Genomic DNA, 17,116 nt, shown 5'->3' on the forward strand with positions numbered 1-17,116 from the left:
CACCGGGGGACCCCATCCTTGGGGTGGACCCATTTTTGTTGTAGCGTGTTTTGGGGTTTAAAAGCCACAGAGACGCGGTGCTTAGGAAAAATGCATTTCAGCTGTGCTGATGCTCCTGACACGTATAAGACTGGGGAAACCTGCATTCAGCTGGACCTGAAAAACACTATGTCCAGATAAACACAATCAACTTTTGGAGAAAAGTAAAAGATTCTTCATCAGACTAACAACTAAAAACATGACACTTACCTTAACAGTGTGGGCTACATCAAATATATTCAAGACCGACAACAACACTTCTCACTGCTGCTAATTTTAACAAAACTAGACAAAAAGTAGAAAAAGGCAATTCACCAAGTCTTGAAAAGTAAAACTGAAAAATAGAAACACAGAATAAAATAAAACATCCATCCAGATCTTTACCACCAACAACATAAAATCTATCTTAATTAAATGGCCTAATTCTCCAATAAATTAGCAATAATAAAGTAAGAAAAAATAAGACATTCAATTTATGGACGCTCAAATTAACAGAGCGACATTAAACGCACCTCATTGCCTGCCGTAGCGTTCTTCGCAGCTGCACTTCACCTCAAAGGTCGGTTAATACATCGGATTGAACTTAACCAAAGTCCAATTAAAGGAAAATAAATGTTTCTAACAAATACAATGAAGAAGATTAAAATAATTCACTGTCAGTTACTGTCGCTGTGAGTTTGACGAGGTCAGCTGCTTCATTTGGTTCTGCCTAAAGTTCTCTCAGTGATCCAGTGTTTATATGATAAGATACGTGTTTAATGCAGAGAGTTGGAATTACAAGTTGGTAAGAAGCTTTTTAACAAAGGTTTGATTTAAGCTTTAAGTTCAAAGGTGAAAGAAATTTCACCTTTGATGAAGGAAGATCAAGGCTAACAAGGACATAGGTCAAAGGTCAAAATAAGGTAAGGTGAGAAAATATAATAGATATATATAATCAATCAATAAGGTGAAAATATCAGATAAAAGGGTTTATTTGGTTATAAGGAATAAAGAGGTCAAAGGTCAAAACAAGAGTACTGTTAAGTTAAAATTAAAAGGTCAAAGGTCAGATTAAACAGGTTACACAGAAAGGATCGGCAAAACTTAAACAAGGATAAAGAAATAATACATTAAACAAGGAAATAAATTAAAAGTCTGAGTTAATGAGAAATTAAACGTTTAAATCAGGTTAAGAGTTAAATTTTAAGCTTTTCTTAGTTAAACTAAATAAAATAATCAGAATAAACGATTGGAGGAAAAAAGCAAAGATGTTGTGATCAAATAGTTTGTACGGCAGAAAGAAAAACATGTTTCAGTAGATTGTATGTTGGAAACCACAGTAGACACAGTAGACTCAAATCATTGTTACTGAGGAATTCTGCCTTAAACAGTAAAGTGTTCTTTAACAGTGTGTGTGTGTCTGCAGCTGTTCTTTGTGTTGTTGCTGCATCGTTGCCTCAGGGGGAAAGTTGTGTGTGTGTTATGCAGACTAGCAGAGACTGCAGCTGTCAGCAGCCACACACACTTTCTATTCTTCAAATCAAATCACAGTGAAACATGTTCACTGACAGCTCAGCTTCAGCATCGTCTTCATGCTGTGACTGCAGCCGTTCAACTCTGTTTGTCTTTAACCCAAATCATCACAACATGCAAATATAATCATCAAAATGATGTGACTGGAAGGATGCAGCAGTCTGTGCTCCACCTTTCTCCTCCACACCTGCAGGTGGAGAACATGGATGCATGAATCTCTACAGAGTTCTTTGAATATTATCCGTCTCATCAGTTTTCAGTGAACAAAACTCCTCACAGAGCCAAAATAAGCAGTTTGTATCCAACATAACTCAGCTGGACTCTGATGCTCCGTATAACAGCCACACATGAGTCTGGATTCACTCAAAGCATTGAACAAACTTTATTGGAAATGAAGCTTTTGGACATTTGTTCTCTGATATTTGCTCTTCAGCTCGAGTCTCCATCAGTGGGAACATTTCCTGATTCAACTTTTCTTCTGTTCAAATCAAACTCCATGAGAATCAAAGTGTGAATCAGAGTCCTGATGATCAGATTCTATAGAAACATGGAGACTGTAGAGGATTTACACTCAATATGTTCATTTGTTCCCTTCAAGAAAAATCAATCAGTTCATCAAACAAGATTTGTTGATCAACTCAGTTTGATTGACAGGACAGATGATCAGAGGTGCAGAGTTTTTACCTCCATCATTGAAACAGGGGCTGAAGAATGGGTGGAGTTTGTGAGTGAAGGAGCAGCCAGTAAAGGAGTAGATCAGAGCTGCAGCACCTACATCATAAAAGGAGACCAGACCCTCCTCATAATCCACAAACACCCCCACCTTCTCAGGACCAGGATGGAGACAGAGGGGGACTAAATACTTAGCACAAGCTTTGTACTCATTTCCATTTCTCAGCATCACAGTCCAGAAACCATCCTGAGGTCTCAGTGTGACTTTTCCCTTCCTGTTGATCGACTCTGTGGCCACTCCTAAATCCCAGTCAGTCTTTCCTTTAACCTGAACCTCAAAGTAAAATCTGCCTGAAGAGAAACTCTGCTCTCCTAAAACATTAGCACACTTAGAAAATCTCTCTGGGTTGTCTGGAAGATTCTTCCACACATCACCACAGTACACTTGTTTTCCATCATCAGACAGGATGAGTTTAGGATGAGCTGTATCAGGATCCAGAGTCACATCCACCTCATGCTGCTGCACCCTCTGCAGCTCTGCAGCCTCTAACAGCTTCTTCTTCATGAGTTTCCAGACTGTCTCCTCCAGCTGAGCCACAGCTCTCCCCACAGTCCCCTCATATGATGGTGGATGAACTCTGACCTCTGTCCAGTCCTTGCTGGGTGGAGCAGCTTTCAGGGAGGAGAAGCTTTGGAGGAGGTGGAGGTGGTCTTCAGAGCGTGAGAGCTGCTCCACCTCAGAGCTTCTCTCCATCAGCTCAGAGATTTCCTGTTCCAGATCTTTGATGAGACCTTCAGCCTGTTTCTCTGTAGCTTCCTGTTTGTCTTCGATCTCCTTCATGAGCTCCTTCAGGCGTCTCTCAACAGACTCCATCAGAGCCGTGAGGACCTGAACACCTTCTGCTTTCTGTCTGTCTGCAGCATCTTTACTCATCTTCACCGACTCTGTGATCTCCTGAATCTTCAGTCGTCTCTTCTGGATCATCTGCTGAATCTCAGCCTCTGTCTTCTCCAGCTCTGCCTTCTTTCCTTCATATTCTTCTCTCAGAGGAACAAACTCGTGGTTCTTGTGGTCTAAAACAGGGCAGAGCGTGCAGACACATGTCTGGTCGGTCTTACAGAACAGCTGCAGAAGGTTATCGTGCTTCGTGCACATCCTGCCTTCCAGGTTCTCCACAGCATCAACCAGCTGATGTCTTTTCAGACGTTTCAGTGTCAGATGAGGCTCCAGGTGAGTGTGACAGTAGGAGGTCTGACACACCAGGCAGGACTTCAGGGCCTTCAGTCTGGTTCCAGTGCAGACGTCACAGGGAACTTCTCCTGGTTTGGCAGCTTGTTGCTCTGAGCTGCTGCTGCTGGCTTTCTGCTGAGCTTCACGTCTGAACTGAGCAACCATCTCAGAGAACAAAGTGTTGATCTTCAGCTGAGGTCGAGTGTAGAAAGTCTCTTTACACATGGGACACTGACAGCTCTGACTCATGTCCCAGTGCTGACTGATGCAGGTTTTGCAGAAGTTGTGTCCACATGGTGTAGAGACTGGATCAGTGAACACATCCAGACAGATGGAGCACAGAAACTGATCTTCAGATCGCAGATTGCTGGCAGCAGACATGTCTGCACTCTGAGGGAGAAAGAAGAGAAACATTTGATTCAAAATTCACTTTAAATTTCATTTTACAAAGAGAGAAACAAGCGTCAGTAGTCTGAGGAGCTTGGAGAGAAAAGCGTCTGGACTTCTTTAAGTTTCTTTTCATCACAGAAGCTTCTTCACCTCATCCTCAACACGGACCAAGGAATGAATACTGCACTTTTGGAAGAACTCCCTCCCCTGCAGCCTCTTATCGTCAAAGGGACGGAGGTGGAGAGGGCAAACAGCCACAGATTCCTGGGACTGCAGGTTACATCAGACCTGAGCTGGACTCTCAACACTACAGCAACTGTGAAAAAAGCCCAGCAAAGACTTTATTTCATTAGGCTGCTCAGGAAAGCTGGCATGAACCACCACCCTCTCACCCAGGCCTGCAGAGGACTGATAGACAGCATCCTCACCGCAGGCATCACTGTCTGGTATGGAAACACTACACAGACAGAGAGGAAGGCTCTGCAGAGTCAGAAAGTCTGCAGAGAAGATTATGGGAACAACACTTGCATCCATGGACCTGCACATACAAAGCTGCACATACAATCTCAGACACAACAGAGCGGACAGCAGCATCACACACAGAACACGATTCTTCAACAGCTTCTTCCCCACAACTGTCAGACTGACGGCAAACAAAAACACACTGAACACTTAAAATAACACAGCACTACTTAACCTCACTTTGAATGTATCATCGGTTCACTGACCATCGGGCAATACACTCACAACAGACTTGTGAAACAGATCTGTGGAACAAATGTGCAACACTGTGAGTGCGATAAGAGGTAGAGAACTACACACTCTCTGTACATTTTCTTCTTTTTCTTTGTATATAGAAAATAGTACGACTACCCTACTCCGGACTTCATTTCTATCCTTCTGCTTTTTCTGTCTTTATATTGTTAAAGTGTGATTTGACTTGGAAAGCTCTGCACAAGTATTCCACTGTGCATGGACTGTTGGTCCTGTGTGCAAATGTCAAAATAAAAATCTTGAACCTTCAGTTGTCAGAGTAACTGGTGGAGACCCAGCAACACACTCAGACACAAACTGGTTCATCTGAAACACAAACTGAACAACGTCGTGTCTGCTGTACAGTGCAGCGTCCAGATGAACAGGATCAACAGGATGAACATCTTTTTAACAGTCGTTACAAAGATGTGAAGTTGTTTGGCTGACACAGACAAACAGTATCCCACATTCTTGATTTTTAGCTCACAAACACGTCTTATAAGGACTTATTGATCCTGAAATGTTGGAGGTTTTAGCTCTTTAAACAGTAAAGTTACAGGAGGATACAGATAATTATCAGGAAAATGTCCTCGGTTTGTTAAAATGATCCCGTCCGATAACACACGAGAACAATAAATGTATCATTTTCTGTTGTAACCCACAAACTGAACGGTCACACTCATCTTTCATGTTGTCACTAAAACATCACTCCTTCCACGTCTAGTTGGTCGTGATGGAGGCGGAGTGCGTTGGGTCCGCTTTCCCTGCCCAGCCGATGTTCCTGACGCAGGGAAACAGATCCTGTTGGGGATCCCTACCTTGGCACAACACCTGCCATGGTCTTTGCACACTCACCACAGTAAATGCATCATGTTGTCAGCTTTACAGTATCATAGTCAGAGAAACTGGTCAGGCCGCTCTCTTCCAAATGTCTACACTTCACCCTTTTACTGTCAGTGGGCTCAGAGTCCATCTAATGTGGTTCATTATCTGATGCCGTCTGCAGACCAGTGTTAGACACTGAGAGGTTGATGGCTCCGTGTCAGAGCACCGGCCTTAACGAAAAAGTTATCAATCGTTCTTTTCATCTTTTCTCATTACCCACAGCTACATCCACTCCTATCACGCTGCTCACCTCTGCTGCGACGATTCAAACAGCCGGAAAGTAAATAATTTGGAGACGGTGCGTTTGTGTCACAGTGAACAGTGAAAACAGAGACTTTCTAAAACGATGATGCATGTTAGTCATGTGATGCAGGCATGTGACCAATTAAACAAAGATAGTGGAGAGCATTATACAGCTGCAGTTTTGACAGTCCTATTAAAGATGAATATCAGTCTGCACATGCTCCACAGAGCTTTTCTTCAAATTCTTTAATTCTCTCTCGCTTTTGCAACTTTGTACTTTTGTGTTACTCGCAGCAACAACTCCACCTCATTGTTAGTCCATTTTAAAACTCGGTGCTTTTCCTCCACCTCTGCTGCGACGTTTCAAACAGCCGGAAAGTGAATAAGCGGCAGACAGAAATGAGACCGGTCGAATCGTCTTGCGTTTCACGCATGCGCAGGACTGGAACGTAAGCGTTTTCAGCCATCTTAATGTGGACGCACAACTCTGTGAAAACGACTGAAAACACCAGTGTGGACGCGGAGCGCTGTTTTCAAATCTATCCGGGCGAGTGTGGACGTAGCCTAAGTGGCACCATGGAGAAATGAGGTGGCGCTCTAGAGCCCTGATGAAGTGAACAGAGTGAAGATTTGTGTAGAAGCAGGAAGTGTGATCAGCTGCACTCACCACTGTTGCTGAGAGGAACCTGATGGACTCCAGTGAATCTTCTTTTAGAGACAAACAGGACTCGACTGCAGCTCTGCTGCTGCTCTCTCACACTTTCACTTCTGCAAAATGACGTTGAGCTTCTTGTTTTTCAGCTGTTGCTCCGCCTCTTCCTGCCTCTCCCTTTACAGGAATCAGCCGGTCTGTACTCAGTGACTGTGTGCAGCGGGTGGGAGGAGTGAGGAGTGGTGTGTGGGTAAAGTTCAAACAGTAATGACGGCCTCAGGTGATCAGGAGAAACTCACCTGGATTTCCTTTTTCCACAGCAGACTGAGAGCTTCAGGTGGACCCTGAAGGAGGTCTCAGACACAGGTGGTAAAAGTACACACAGTGTGTACTGAAGTAGAAGTACTACTGTTAAAAATACTCCAAGTACTAATTCAACTTCTTTACTCAAGTAAAAGTAAAAAGTACTGGCTGTGAAATGAGAGTAAAAAGAGCTGATTGAAGAACATTTCTAACACGTGTTTATACAAAGCTAACTGAACCATGTGCTGCATCAACGTGATAATAAAATAATATTATTCACTTTGTTTCTGTCTAAATTTGAATTCCAATAAATATTTTAGCTTGAAATAAGTGAAAAAAATCTTCCAATGGAACAAGTTAAAATTCTCTATTTTTTCTCTGGTTTCAAGATTCACTGTCTTGAAAAAAGTTCATATCCGGTGGCGGACGCCCTCAGACATCGGTGCGTTGGTGGTTCTTTGTGTCTGGGGATGGGCGTCCAGCTACACACCGGCTCACTCCTTGGTGGGTGCTTATCGGGGCCTGGGGCTCGCTCGGGCCTCTCGGCCTGGGACTCTGTCACTCAGGCACAGCTGGCTGCCGGCGGAGCTCACGGGCGCGTCACTGCAACTCCCCCTGGCTTCTGCTCCGCGGCTGCTGAGTGAGCCCTCATCTGGGACTCTCCTCAGCTCTTTCTGGGACAGTGGCGCGGCTGCCCCTCTGTTGGTCTTCCTTGGTCTCTTGTGTTCTGGGGGCCTCTGGATGTCTGGAGTTTTGATCTCCTCCATACCTGCTTCATGCCCTGGAGGACGGGGCTGTGGCCCCCCCACACCCTCTAGCAGATCATTACATGAAGGAACCTTTTAAAAACAAGCGCGTCCATGCTCACAGGTGTACACACGGGTGATCGCACCCACAAACTACACCCTTTTTGGCTCCTACCTCAAAGCACACTGTGTTCTGTTGATCTTATGTGCTGCACAATAATGTTTAACATTTAGTATTAACTGTTATATTCCCATATATCATTGTGATGTTGTTTATTCTATTACTCTTGTTCTCTGGATTCAAATATTGGGGATGGAAAATGGACTATTTTTCCTTTTAATTTTTTTTTAGGTAGAAATTCTGAAATTACACGAACCTGCTCTCAACTCAGGCATTTTAGACTAAACCAACTTCAGAATTCTCAAAAGAACCTCAAACCTATTTTCAGCTCTGGAGACCAGAGTCACTGAATAGGAGACTTGGATTTGCACCCTTTAAAAATGTGTAGCTAGTGTTAGTGTGTTTATTTAGGAATCACAAGCCAAAACACTTTATTTATGACTATTGTTTTTTAATGCATTGGATGATTAAAAAATCGGCGTGTACATGGATCTCTTCCATTCAGAAATCCGCATGGCTGCAGCCAACTTCCCAGGAGAGAGTAACCTGTCCTAGCAGTTTTATATCAGGACCAGTTAAAACTGCTGGGGTTGACCTGCTTGTTTTGCAGGCCCTAATTCTTTTGTATTGATACGTCTGCAGGTTTCTAAGTAATTGTTCAGTAAGTAAAAAACTACAGATTCTACTAATCACAACATTAAACCCAACATTAGCAGGTTCCCATAGCCAGTGCTGGAGAAAGGTAGGTTAGGCCCAATCAGCTCTTACTGGCTAAGTAAAACAGAGACATTTAAAAAAGCAATCAGAGTTAATGAACCATCAAACCACCGAGATCACTGGATTAAAGTTAGGCGACTTTGGCAATATCAGCTGCTGAGTGAGCGACCTGAAAAATCTGTTTAGTAAACATTACAGTCGTTTGAGTCCCGCTCGTCTAAATCGCCATCAGAAAATTAACAAAGCATACAGAAAATGAGGAAAATCCGACGTTAATTCTGAAAAACCAACTATCTTCAGTCATTTAGTTAGACTCAGTCAATCTGGTCTGAACAGAGGAAGTGATGATTACAACAGGCAGATAAGGAGAACATGTGGTACATGCAGCTAGGAGCCGTGGTTTCCTGAGTAAAGGTTAATGTTTGATGAAAACAGGTCACTTTCCTCTCTTACAGACACGACATGAAGCTTCAGCTCTGTGAGTCAGTCCAGATTACAGGACAGAGAAACGCAGAGTTAAACTTCTAAATTTTAAAGAGTTTATGCAATTGAAACAGTTTTCTGTCATTTGCTGTATCTTCATACACTCGAGTTAAATATGAGGTGCTTACAGGAAATACACTACTTGATTTGTGTCCAAACACACAAACAAATATCAGATACAACCAGCCTTAGATAAACAAAAGAAGTAGTGATCACTTCTTCTCACTAAGGAAACAAAACCAACAGATCTGAACAGATTTCATGTGAGAGAAACTATCAGCGTGCGCTTCCAGCTGCTGAAAATAGGCTCTTTACCTTTGACCTTTAGTGTGTGTTGGAGCTGTGATAAAGAATTGAAGAAGGGAGGGTTTGACTCACCGAGGAGCAGAGCGACAGATGAAGTCCGCATGTTGTCATGTTGGAGACCGACAGCAGAGTGATACCTTCAGCTTCACCACTTCCCTGTTAACATCATCAGCTCGTCACGCTGCTGCTTCTCCACAAGGACGAGCTGTTTCTAATACACTCGTCTTCATCAGAATCAGAGAAACTTTATTGATCTCAGAGGGAAACTGAGTTATCATAGCAGCAAATATACAAGAAACAACATATAAAATGAGTGTAGAAACAGAGATATGATAACAAAACTATTAAGATACACAGATGAACACAAAGACATGGGACTAAATATAAATATACATATGAACGTGGAAAGACAAGCATACAGTCCTGAGTGGACATAAATTATATGTGCAGTTTGCTAATACTGCAGTTTATGCAGTCTATGAACAGCTCAATGCTCCTTCTGAGAACAGGAAATAACAAAGAGAATACAACTTTATTTATATAGCACATTTAAAACCAGCAGTACCCCAAAGTGTTTTACAGTAATACGATCATTTATAGGAGGGAAACATTAAAAGTGAATAAATACACCAACAGGTGGAGCGCACTAATTTGCTGCAGTGCCGTGAAAATATGTAAAAGAAAATACAAACACAACTCGACTAGGAGATTATTTAACAATAAAATAAAATAATTAAAACTACATAAAAGAACATTTACAGGATACAGACAATAACTAGGGAAGGCTAGATTGAGTAAATCTTTTTATTAAATTATGACCCCTGTGACTTTACCTGTAAGCTTCTCACTGGGAAGCTGCAGTTTCAGATCGCTATGAAAGTCCCGTGACCGACTGCCACTGCAAGGCTGCTGAGCTTGAACAACTGCCTTTACAAACCCAGTTACACAAGATCTGGGGGCCTTCGTAAAATGTAAATAACAACAGAAAGAACTGTTTCGCAAATCTCAGATTTCATTTTTTATTCACAATAGTATGCAGAAGTCATTTAGAAAAAGACTGAGGTTGTGATCAGGAAGATTTTTCATTTCATGAAGTTTCTGCATCTATAACCAGAAATGGTGGAATTATGTAAAAACATACAGAAAAATGTGTCAGTGCTTCTTTAATTACCTTATTAAGCAGAGAAGACATCAGATCATCTTTTTTTAATGGAGTGTTCGCCCAGGGTGCCAAACAGGCTAGCCTCTGCCTATTACTAAAAACATAAATAAAAACATTTAAGTTTGTGGTTTTAAGGTGAAAAAATGTGTAAATTTTCAAGGGGTATGAAGACTTTTTCAAGCCGTCCTAATCCCACAGATGATCTTCTGTAAGGGAAGTGAGTCTGGAATCAATGAGGCAACTGCGAAAATGCAGTGTGGATGCTTTAAAGCTAAAAAAAAAAAAAAAAAAAAAAAAATTCTGCCTGAGCAGGATTCGAACCTGGCCCTTCTAGTCTCAAAGAAGCTACTCATCTCACTGCCCCAAACTCTTTCTCACAAAGAAGAGGTGGAGAGACTGACAATTCTGCTGAAATGAGCAGAAGCTGCAGAGAATTGAGGTGAAAAGAGGTGAAAAGGCTAAAACTTTGCAGAAAAGAGATGAATCAGCAGAATTTCTGCTGAAAAGAGATGAATCAGTAGAATTTCTGCTGAAAAGAGTTTTTTGCTGAAAACAGCTGAAAAAGCTGGGATTTGTGCTGAAAAGTGGTGAAAAAACTGAAAATTCTGCTGAAAAGGGATGAAAAAGCTGAAATTTGTGTTGAAAAGAGTTAAAAAAGTTTAACTGTTAACTGAAAGAAATGTTGCCATAAGCGGGATTTGAACCCGGGCCTCCCAGTCTGAGAACGGATGCTCATCTCACTGAGCTAAAACACAGCTCTGCCTGGCGAGCAGAAAAAAGTGACCACATTGATATTGCCAAAAAAAATTCAATATCTCAAAAAGTATAGAAGTTATGAGCACCAAAAGATATAGCCGGCATTAGCAAAAAATAGCAGAATAGTTTAAAATTTGAACGGTGAAAATCGGCTGAAAATTGTGGAAGTAGTTAAGTGCCAAAAAGTGTACGGAAGCAAGTAGAATAATAAAGTATAAAGATTAAAGAGAAACAGGAACTCAATAGTGTGGATGCTTAAAGCATCCACACAATTAAACACCTGGTTGGTGGCAGAGCCTGTAGTGTGGATGGGATTCACTTTGAGTTCCTGAAGGCTCTCGATGTTGTAGGGCTCACTTGGTTGACAGGCCTTTGCAACGTTGCATATCTGGGGCCCTTGACTCTCTGACTCGGGTAGTGGTCCCCATATTTAAATATTGGGGAGTGAAGGGTGTGCTCAGACTGTAAGGGGATCACACAACCTCAAAGTACAAATTTTGACCGAATTTTTCTTCCTTTAAGCTGATTGGTTAACGTCATGTCAATCACAATCCAATGAGAGAACAGATAGGTTTGGCTGTTGGAGGGGTGCTTTACTGAGCTTCAGGTCCTGGAGGTAGTTCATTCTTATGCTTCTTATGGGCTAAAATTGTTGGTTCTTCAGCCTAATTATTATTAGGCTGGTAACAATAATAATTATTGTTATTATTATTTTTCTTTTCTTTCTTTTAAAAAAACAAACAAAAAAACCCAAATCTTTTTTGCACACACACCAATTTGCATCTATAGATGCACAAACATAAATGTTTTAGATATTTTGGTTTACAAGGTTACAAAACTCAGTTCACAACTAGTTGGTCAGATTTATAAGTACAAAATATTTATGACCACAATTTGAGCCCATAGATGTGTGTGGAGAATCAGTTTGTGTTGAACATGTTTCATCTTCACGAATCCTCACAGTCAAGGGAGGAGGAGACAGGGAGGCAGGAACCAATGAGAGACAAGGAGGAAACTGAAAAGAAGAAAATAAAGAATAGTGAAATAAATGAGACAAGGAGAGAGTAGGCAACGAAGGAGGAGTGAAGGATGAAGGAAACTTTGAGACAAGAAGATAGAGGCAACATAGCAGGAGGCAGGAGATAAAGTGAAAGAAGAGAAGGGTAAAAAGAGTAAAGAAGCGATGAAGGAGACATACATAGAGGAGGAAGGAACAATGAGACTGGAGAAGTAAGAATGTGAGAGTGGGGAAGACATGGTGGAAGGAGGGAGGAGACAAGGAGGCAAGATGAAAGGAGACACATAAAGGGAACAGAAATAAAGAAAGTTAATTTTGGACAATTTATGCCTTTATTTTCAATCATGTGACTCTGACGCCCTCTGCTGGTCAGTGCTAACGTCACACAGCTCACAGAAGAAACATTTCCCTTTGTTTGCACTCAGGTTTATTTCTGATGTCATCATAGCTGGACTGGCCATCGGGCATACCGGGCATTTGCCCGGTGGGCCGCTGGCGATTTTTTGTTTTTATGGGCCGATGGATTTTTTATTTTATTTTTTTATTTTTTAGGAAGGGTATATATAATGAAAGGTGTTGGATTGGCCAATTGGTCATGATCGACTCTGGGCTGGACCAATTACAGCCGAGGAGGCTGGATGCACCCGCCCCCTTGTTTAGCAATCACGTGATTTTCGCGCATTGCATGCCGGGAACCCGTGGCAAAACAATCCAAGTACCGCATCAAATGCAAACATTTGCAGCACCGCAAAACGTTCATTCTCCGGTTCCAATACCTTCTTTTTTTTTCTTTGCCGCACAAAAAAGGAATGTACAAAACAAAAGGAGAACAATGCCGGTCCGTACAAAGACAGACTCGACGAAAAGACAAAGAAAAGATACGAGGAAAAAATCAAAGGAGTGAAAGAGTGAACAAAAGACGTCAGCGTGCTGCCCAACTTTCACCACGCTCAGATTTATAATTATACGCTTCTTGGAGTGAGTGCACACACTCGTGAAGTTTAGTAACTTCAGGTCACTGCAACAAGCCCAGGTACAGTTTACCGACGGATGGGTACAGGACCTTGAAATGCACCGTGTAGAACGAAAGACTATTGTACATATCATAAGTTTACCAGTCTCACAAATCGTCTTCATAAATACACATTCATTAACAGTTTATTAATAGGACCTTTGAGCTCAACGGTAATTAATTAGTAGTGGAAATAATTTCTGGTAGTGTAACAGTGTTTATCTGGTATTATTCCACTTGCCACAAATATCAGTGTCATGGGGAAACAGCGCCCCCCCTCTCAGTGTGGCTGGTTAGGTGAGGCTGGCTGCAGTAATCGCTGCCAGTCTGCCGTAGCCATACGAGAGGTGAGTTGTATTGTTCCGCACACAATATAGCTAAGTAGTACAGACACATAAAACATGTTTGATTAGCTGACGAGCACCGAGTGTAATAAGTGCTTAGTGGACACATGTCCAACACCAGTTTTATGTACTTTTCATTTGTTTATTAATGTGTGAAACTGTATGCTAAAGCGGAATGCTAATGAGATGTTCTGCCGTAGTGTGCTGTGCGGAGTGGTGTGTGGCGAGCCTGTGCACTGATAATACACCGTTGTTTCCATTCAGGTACATCATTTGTTGTTGCTGTTATTTTATTGTATATTAGAAATTGTAATATTGCTGCAGTAATCGCTGCCAGTCTGCCGTAGCCATACGAGAGTGTGCTGTGCGGAGTGGTGTGTGGCGAGCCTGTGCACTGATAATACACCGTTGTTTCCATTCAGGAAATAAAGTGGCAACGATCGATCAGAGACTTCTTGTCTTTTTAAAAACACTACACAACGCAGAGTCGAGGAGTCTGTTTGGGCCGAACTGTTGCAGCGGGATGAAGCAGAAACCGGTTACAGTAGCATTACAGAAATGTAGCAGTGACAGTAATATTGTATGTTGTAATCGCAATGGACAATTAGTGATACAAAACAACTGTTTTATCCTGTGAATAAAAGTATATGGTTTTGTCAGTGTACCATGGTTATAACAGAAACGAAACGCAATATTGTGTCAGGACAATTCACTATTTATGCACAATAAATAAAGAAGCATAGCGCGACAATTTCTGTTCAGCGCCAGACTTGCTTGTAACCTATATCACCAATTATGTTAAGAAAAATGACGTATTAACTACTAAAAAACACTGACCTTTGTGGGAATGCTTGGAGCAGACTAACATGTGAGCTGGAGTGTTCTGGGACGTTATATTTGGTATATCCAGACCATCTGTCGGCTCTTACTTCGGAAACATGGCTTAAAAATTTCTCTTCAACGACTTAATCCGATAAAAAAAAAAAAAAACGATCTCTTTACCCGTCGGCTTCCCGTGGCTGTCATGCGACCGGCTATTGCAGTTAATAATACAACAGCTTCTTGCCATTTTTTGGGTTTCTTTTTATCGCTGTGTAACTGAGTTCAATTGAAAGCCTGCATGCGCTAGTACCTCTTGCCACAAGTTCCCAGAATCCTTTGCGGTTTTATCCCTGAATGACGTCACATTTTCAATCTTTATCCTGGTGGGCCGGGCTCTAGTCAAAATGCCCGGGCCGATTTTTTGTCCCAGTCCAGCCTTGGATGTCATCACTCATCTCTGTGTCTGATAGAAGAGACAGGTTACTGTTAATGTTTGTCTGACTGACACAATAAAGCCTAAACATTTATTCTTTACTGACTTTAGTCACTTTGAATCAATAACCAGGATCCATTTACCTGACTTTACCTGTTTAAACTCATTTGTGCCTTTAATGCTACATGGAATATACAAAGGAGCACGAGGAAGATGAGGAGAGGACTGAACAGCGCTTGCCTTGCCTGAAGATCATTACCTCTCCTCACCAGCAAGTCTGCAGCTCTGACCTCAGTTTCCATCATTCATTTTCCATTTGATCTTCTTCTTTTGTGGTGTCTGTAGGCCCCAAAGACCTGGGCCTTCGCATGATGTGCCCAGTCACGCCACCCAGGTCTCACTGTCATTGTCCACATGAGCTCTAAAGTCTCCAAAGATTCACTGGATGAAGAACCCTTGAGTACCCCACCCAGTGACCCCCAACAGACTGGCTGCTCTCAACTGTTGTTTGGTGCATAAATACAAACCACAGTCAGGATTTGTTCACTTTCTAAAGATGAATTCATTTGTTCATGATTCTCTGGACCTCTGTGGTTAGTCCACATACAGGTACGCCCAGCCTACCTTCGTTCTCACCTGTGTGGCGACGTCAGTGTTGTTGTGTATGAGTGAGTGAAGGACTGAGTTTGAGTTTCTGAACTCAGATTATTTGTAATTTTTTTTTTACTGAGAATGTTTAGAGACAGTCTGAATGTCTGAGAACAAAATGCTTTTGTTCATTTGTCCATTTTTGAAATTGAGGTGCTGCGATAGTCCAAAGCCGAGACCCTAACATTGAATGAAATGTGTTGGTGGGATTTCAGAGAGCTGTGCATAACGTACATAAACGTCAGTGAGCTGAAGCAGCACTGTGAAGAAGATCACGTTTTTCAGTAGTCTTGAGATCAATGTCTCATGGAGGCTTCACCTGTTCACCTGTAATGACCTACGCCTGTATTCACACCTCTGCTCGTGTGATGACTCACATGATCAATATTCGGTCAATGACCTTCAGGACAGAGGTTAGTGTCACAGTTTCAATGTAGAAACAGACACAGTTACTCTTAATGACCTCTTTGCAGATATAAATATTTAGTTCTCTTCCTCTGGTTCTGTTTTTATCTCACATTTACATCACCTGTCAGAAAACAGGTAAACGTGTACTTGTTAAACAACTTCTAGTCTCAGGTGTAATCAGCTAAATCAGCTGCTTCACCCAGAAGAACTGGTGTAGTGTCTGATAGACTTCATACTGTGTTTCTTTCATAGAAGTTGAACCAAAACCAGAACGGCCAGAAAAACCACAGCAGCCATGACTGTGATGATGAAGGAGGAGGAAGAAGAAAGAGCTGGAGGAGGAGAATAGGTGGTGTGAGCATTTGTTGTTGTAACGGAGGCTGTGGTTGGAGGACCTGCAGGAGACATGATAAAGCTAAGTTCAGTCAGTTTATGATCAGTTCAGCAGATTGTCTTTATACAGGAAGTGATGTCAGTGTTATGACCTTTGACCCTCAGAAAACTCTGAGGAGATGATCCAAATTCATCTGTAGAGACCTTCATCAGACTGCTGCACATTAATCATGATGCTCTGTTTTGGTTAGTTGTCCATTAAAGTAGAAATAAGCAGTGACTATGCCACCAGTTTTGTCTTTGCAGCGTAGAGTGACATCACTTCCTGTCTTTTCAGGAAGTGTCAGGATGTCAGGATCCTTTCTTTATATAAAAATTAAAACAGCGTGCTGTTATTCTGATGATTAAATGAACGTGTCATGAGGACCAGAACTGAGCAGAACCCTGGAGGAGAAGCAGGGTTTAACAACATTTATTGGTCTAGCACAGGTTAACACTTGGCAGTAGCAGAAAACAGCCACACAGAATGTAACAGTGACTTGGCGTGAGAAACCTGGTAACGTGGTTGTGGACCAAAAGCGGAAATTGGGCTGGAAGGGTAACTGGAGCGTGACAGCTTAGGTCTAGCTGTCAGGAGAACGGAGTTAGAAGAAGGGGAAACACTGGAGAGGGTAAGTTTAGCTGTATTTATAGCTCACTGGGAGTTGGAGTGAAAAACGCTTTGAGGGAGGGGCAGTGTGAGTCCAGGTGAGTTGGATGGTGTGAGCTGGCTGATCTACGTTCCACAGGTTTGGATGGAGCGGGATGGCAGGCCGGTGAGGCACGGAGAGATTTCCAGAGTGAAGGTAAGTTGTTCGAGGTCCAAGGGATGAGCTTAAGGTAGAGTAAGAGACGTGGAAAACTAAGGCACACGAGAACAGGGGACATAAAAGCCAGCTCCAACATGGAGTAGCTGACTAACTGGTGGAGAAGGAACGTCAGTGTGAGGCTTAAATATCTCCAGCCTGATTGCCAAAAATCAGCTCCAGGTGAGTGGAGCAGATGAAGAGATTATGGGCCTGCTTGGGGCGGATATGAAAGAGGTTCAAGAACCTGGTGGAAATTTGCAGCCACTCACCTCGATTGTA

At 42.2% G+C, this 17,116-nt stretch overlaps 1 protein-coding gene and 1 long non-coding RNA gene across 4 annotated transcripts; one reads left to right on the forward strand and one right to left on the reverse strand.

The window, feature by feature from the left end:
• Nucleotides 1–994: 994 nt before the first annotated feature.
• LOC113017947 (E3 ubiquitin-protein ligase TRIM21-like) lies at nt 995–9,215 on the reverse strand. Of its 3 annotated transcripts, XM_080294479.1 has the most exons (3): nt 6,393–6,600; nt 3,995–4,160; nt 995–3,844 (listed from the first exon to the last, which is right to left on the reverse strand). In XM_080294479.1, exon 3 carries the CDS (start codon nt 3,833–3,835, stop codon nt 2,159–2,161), a length of 1,677 nt encoding a protein of 558 aa, XP_080150605.1. In that variant the 5' UTR covers nt 3,836–3,844; nt 3,995–4,160; nt 6,393–6,600; the 3' UTR covers nt 995–2,158. The 3 variants fall into 3 exon arrangements, with proteins under 3 accessions (XP_080150605.1, XP_080150591.1, XP_080150598.1); XM_080294465.1 differs by lacking the exons at nt 3,995–4,160; nt 6,393–6,600 and adding an exon at nt 9,126–9,215; XM_080294472.1 differs by lacking the exon at nt 3,995–4,160 and having other exon boundaries at nt 6,393–6,599.
• Nucleotides 9,216–12,432: 3,217 nt separating this feature from the next.
• Nucleotides 12,433–14,004, forward strand: LOC145422741 (uncharacterized). Its single transcript, XR_013904031.1, has 2 exons — nt 12,433–13,609; nt 13,768–14,004. It is a non-coding gene; the product is annotated as an uncharacterized LOC145422741 (long non-coding RNA).
• The last annotated feature ends 3,112 nt before the right edge of the window (nt 14,005–17,116 follow it).

The sequence above is a fragment of the Astatotilapia calliptera genome, chromosome 3 (assembly GCF_964374335.1).
Source record: "Astatotilapia calliptera chromosome 3, fAstCal68.1, whole genome shotgun sequence".
Classification (NCBI taxonomy): Eukaryota; Metazoa; Chordata; class Actinopteri; order Cichliformes; family Cichlidae; genus Astatotilapia; species Astatotilapia calliptera.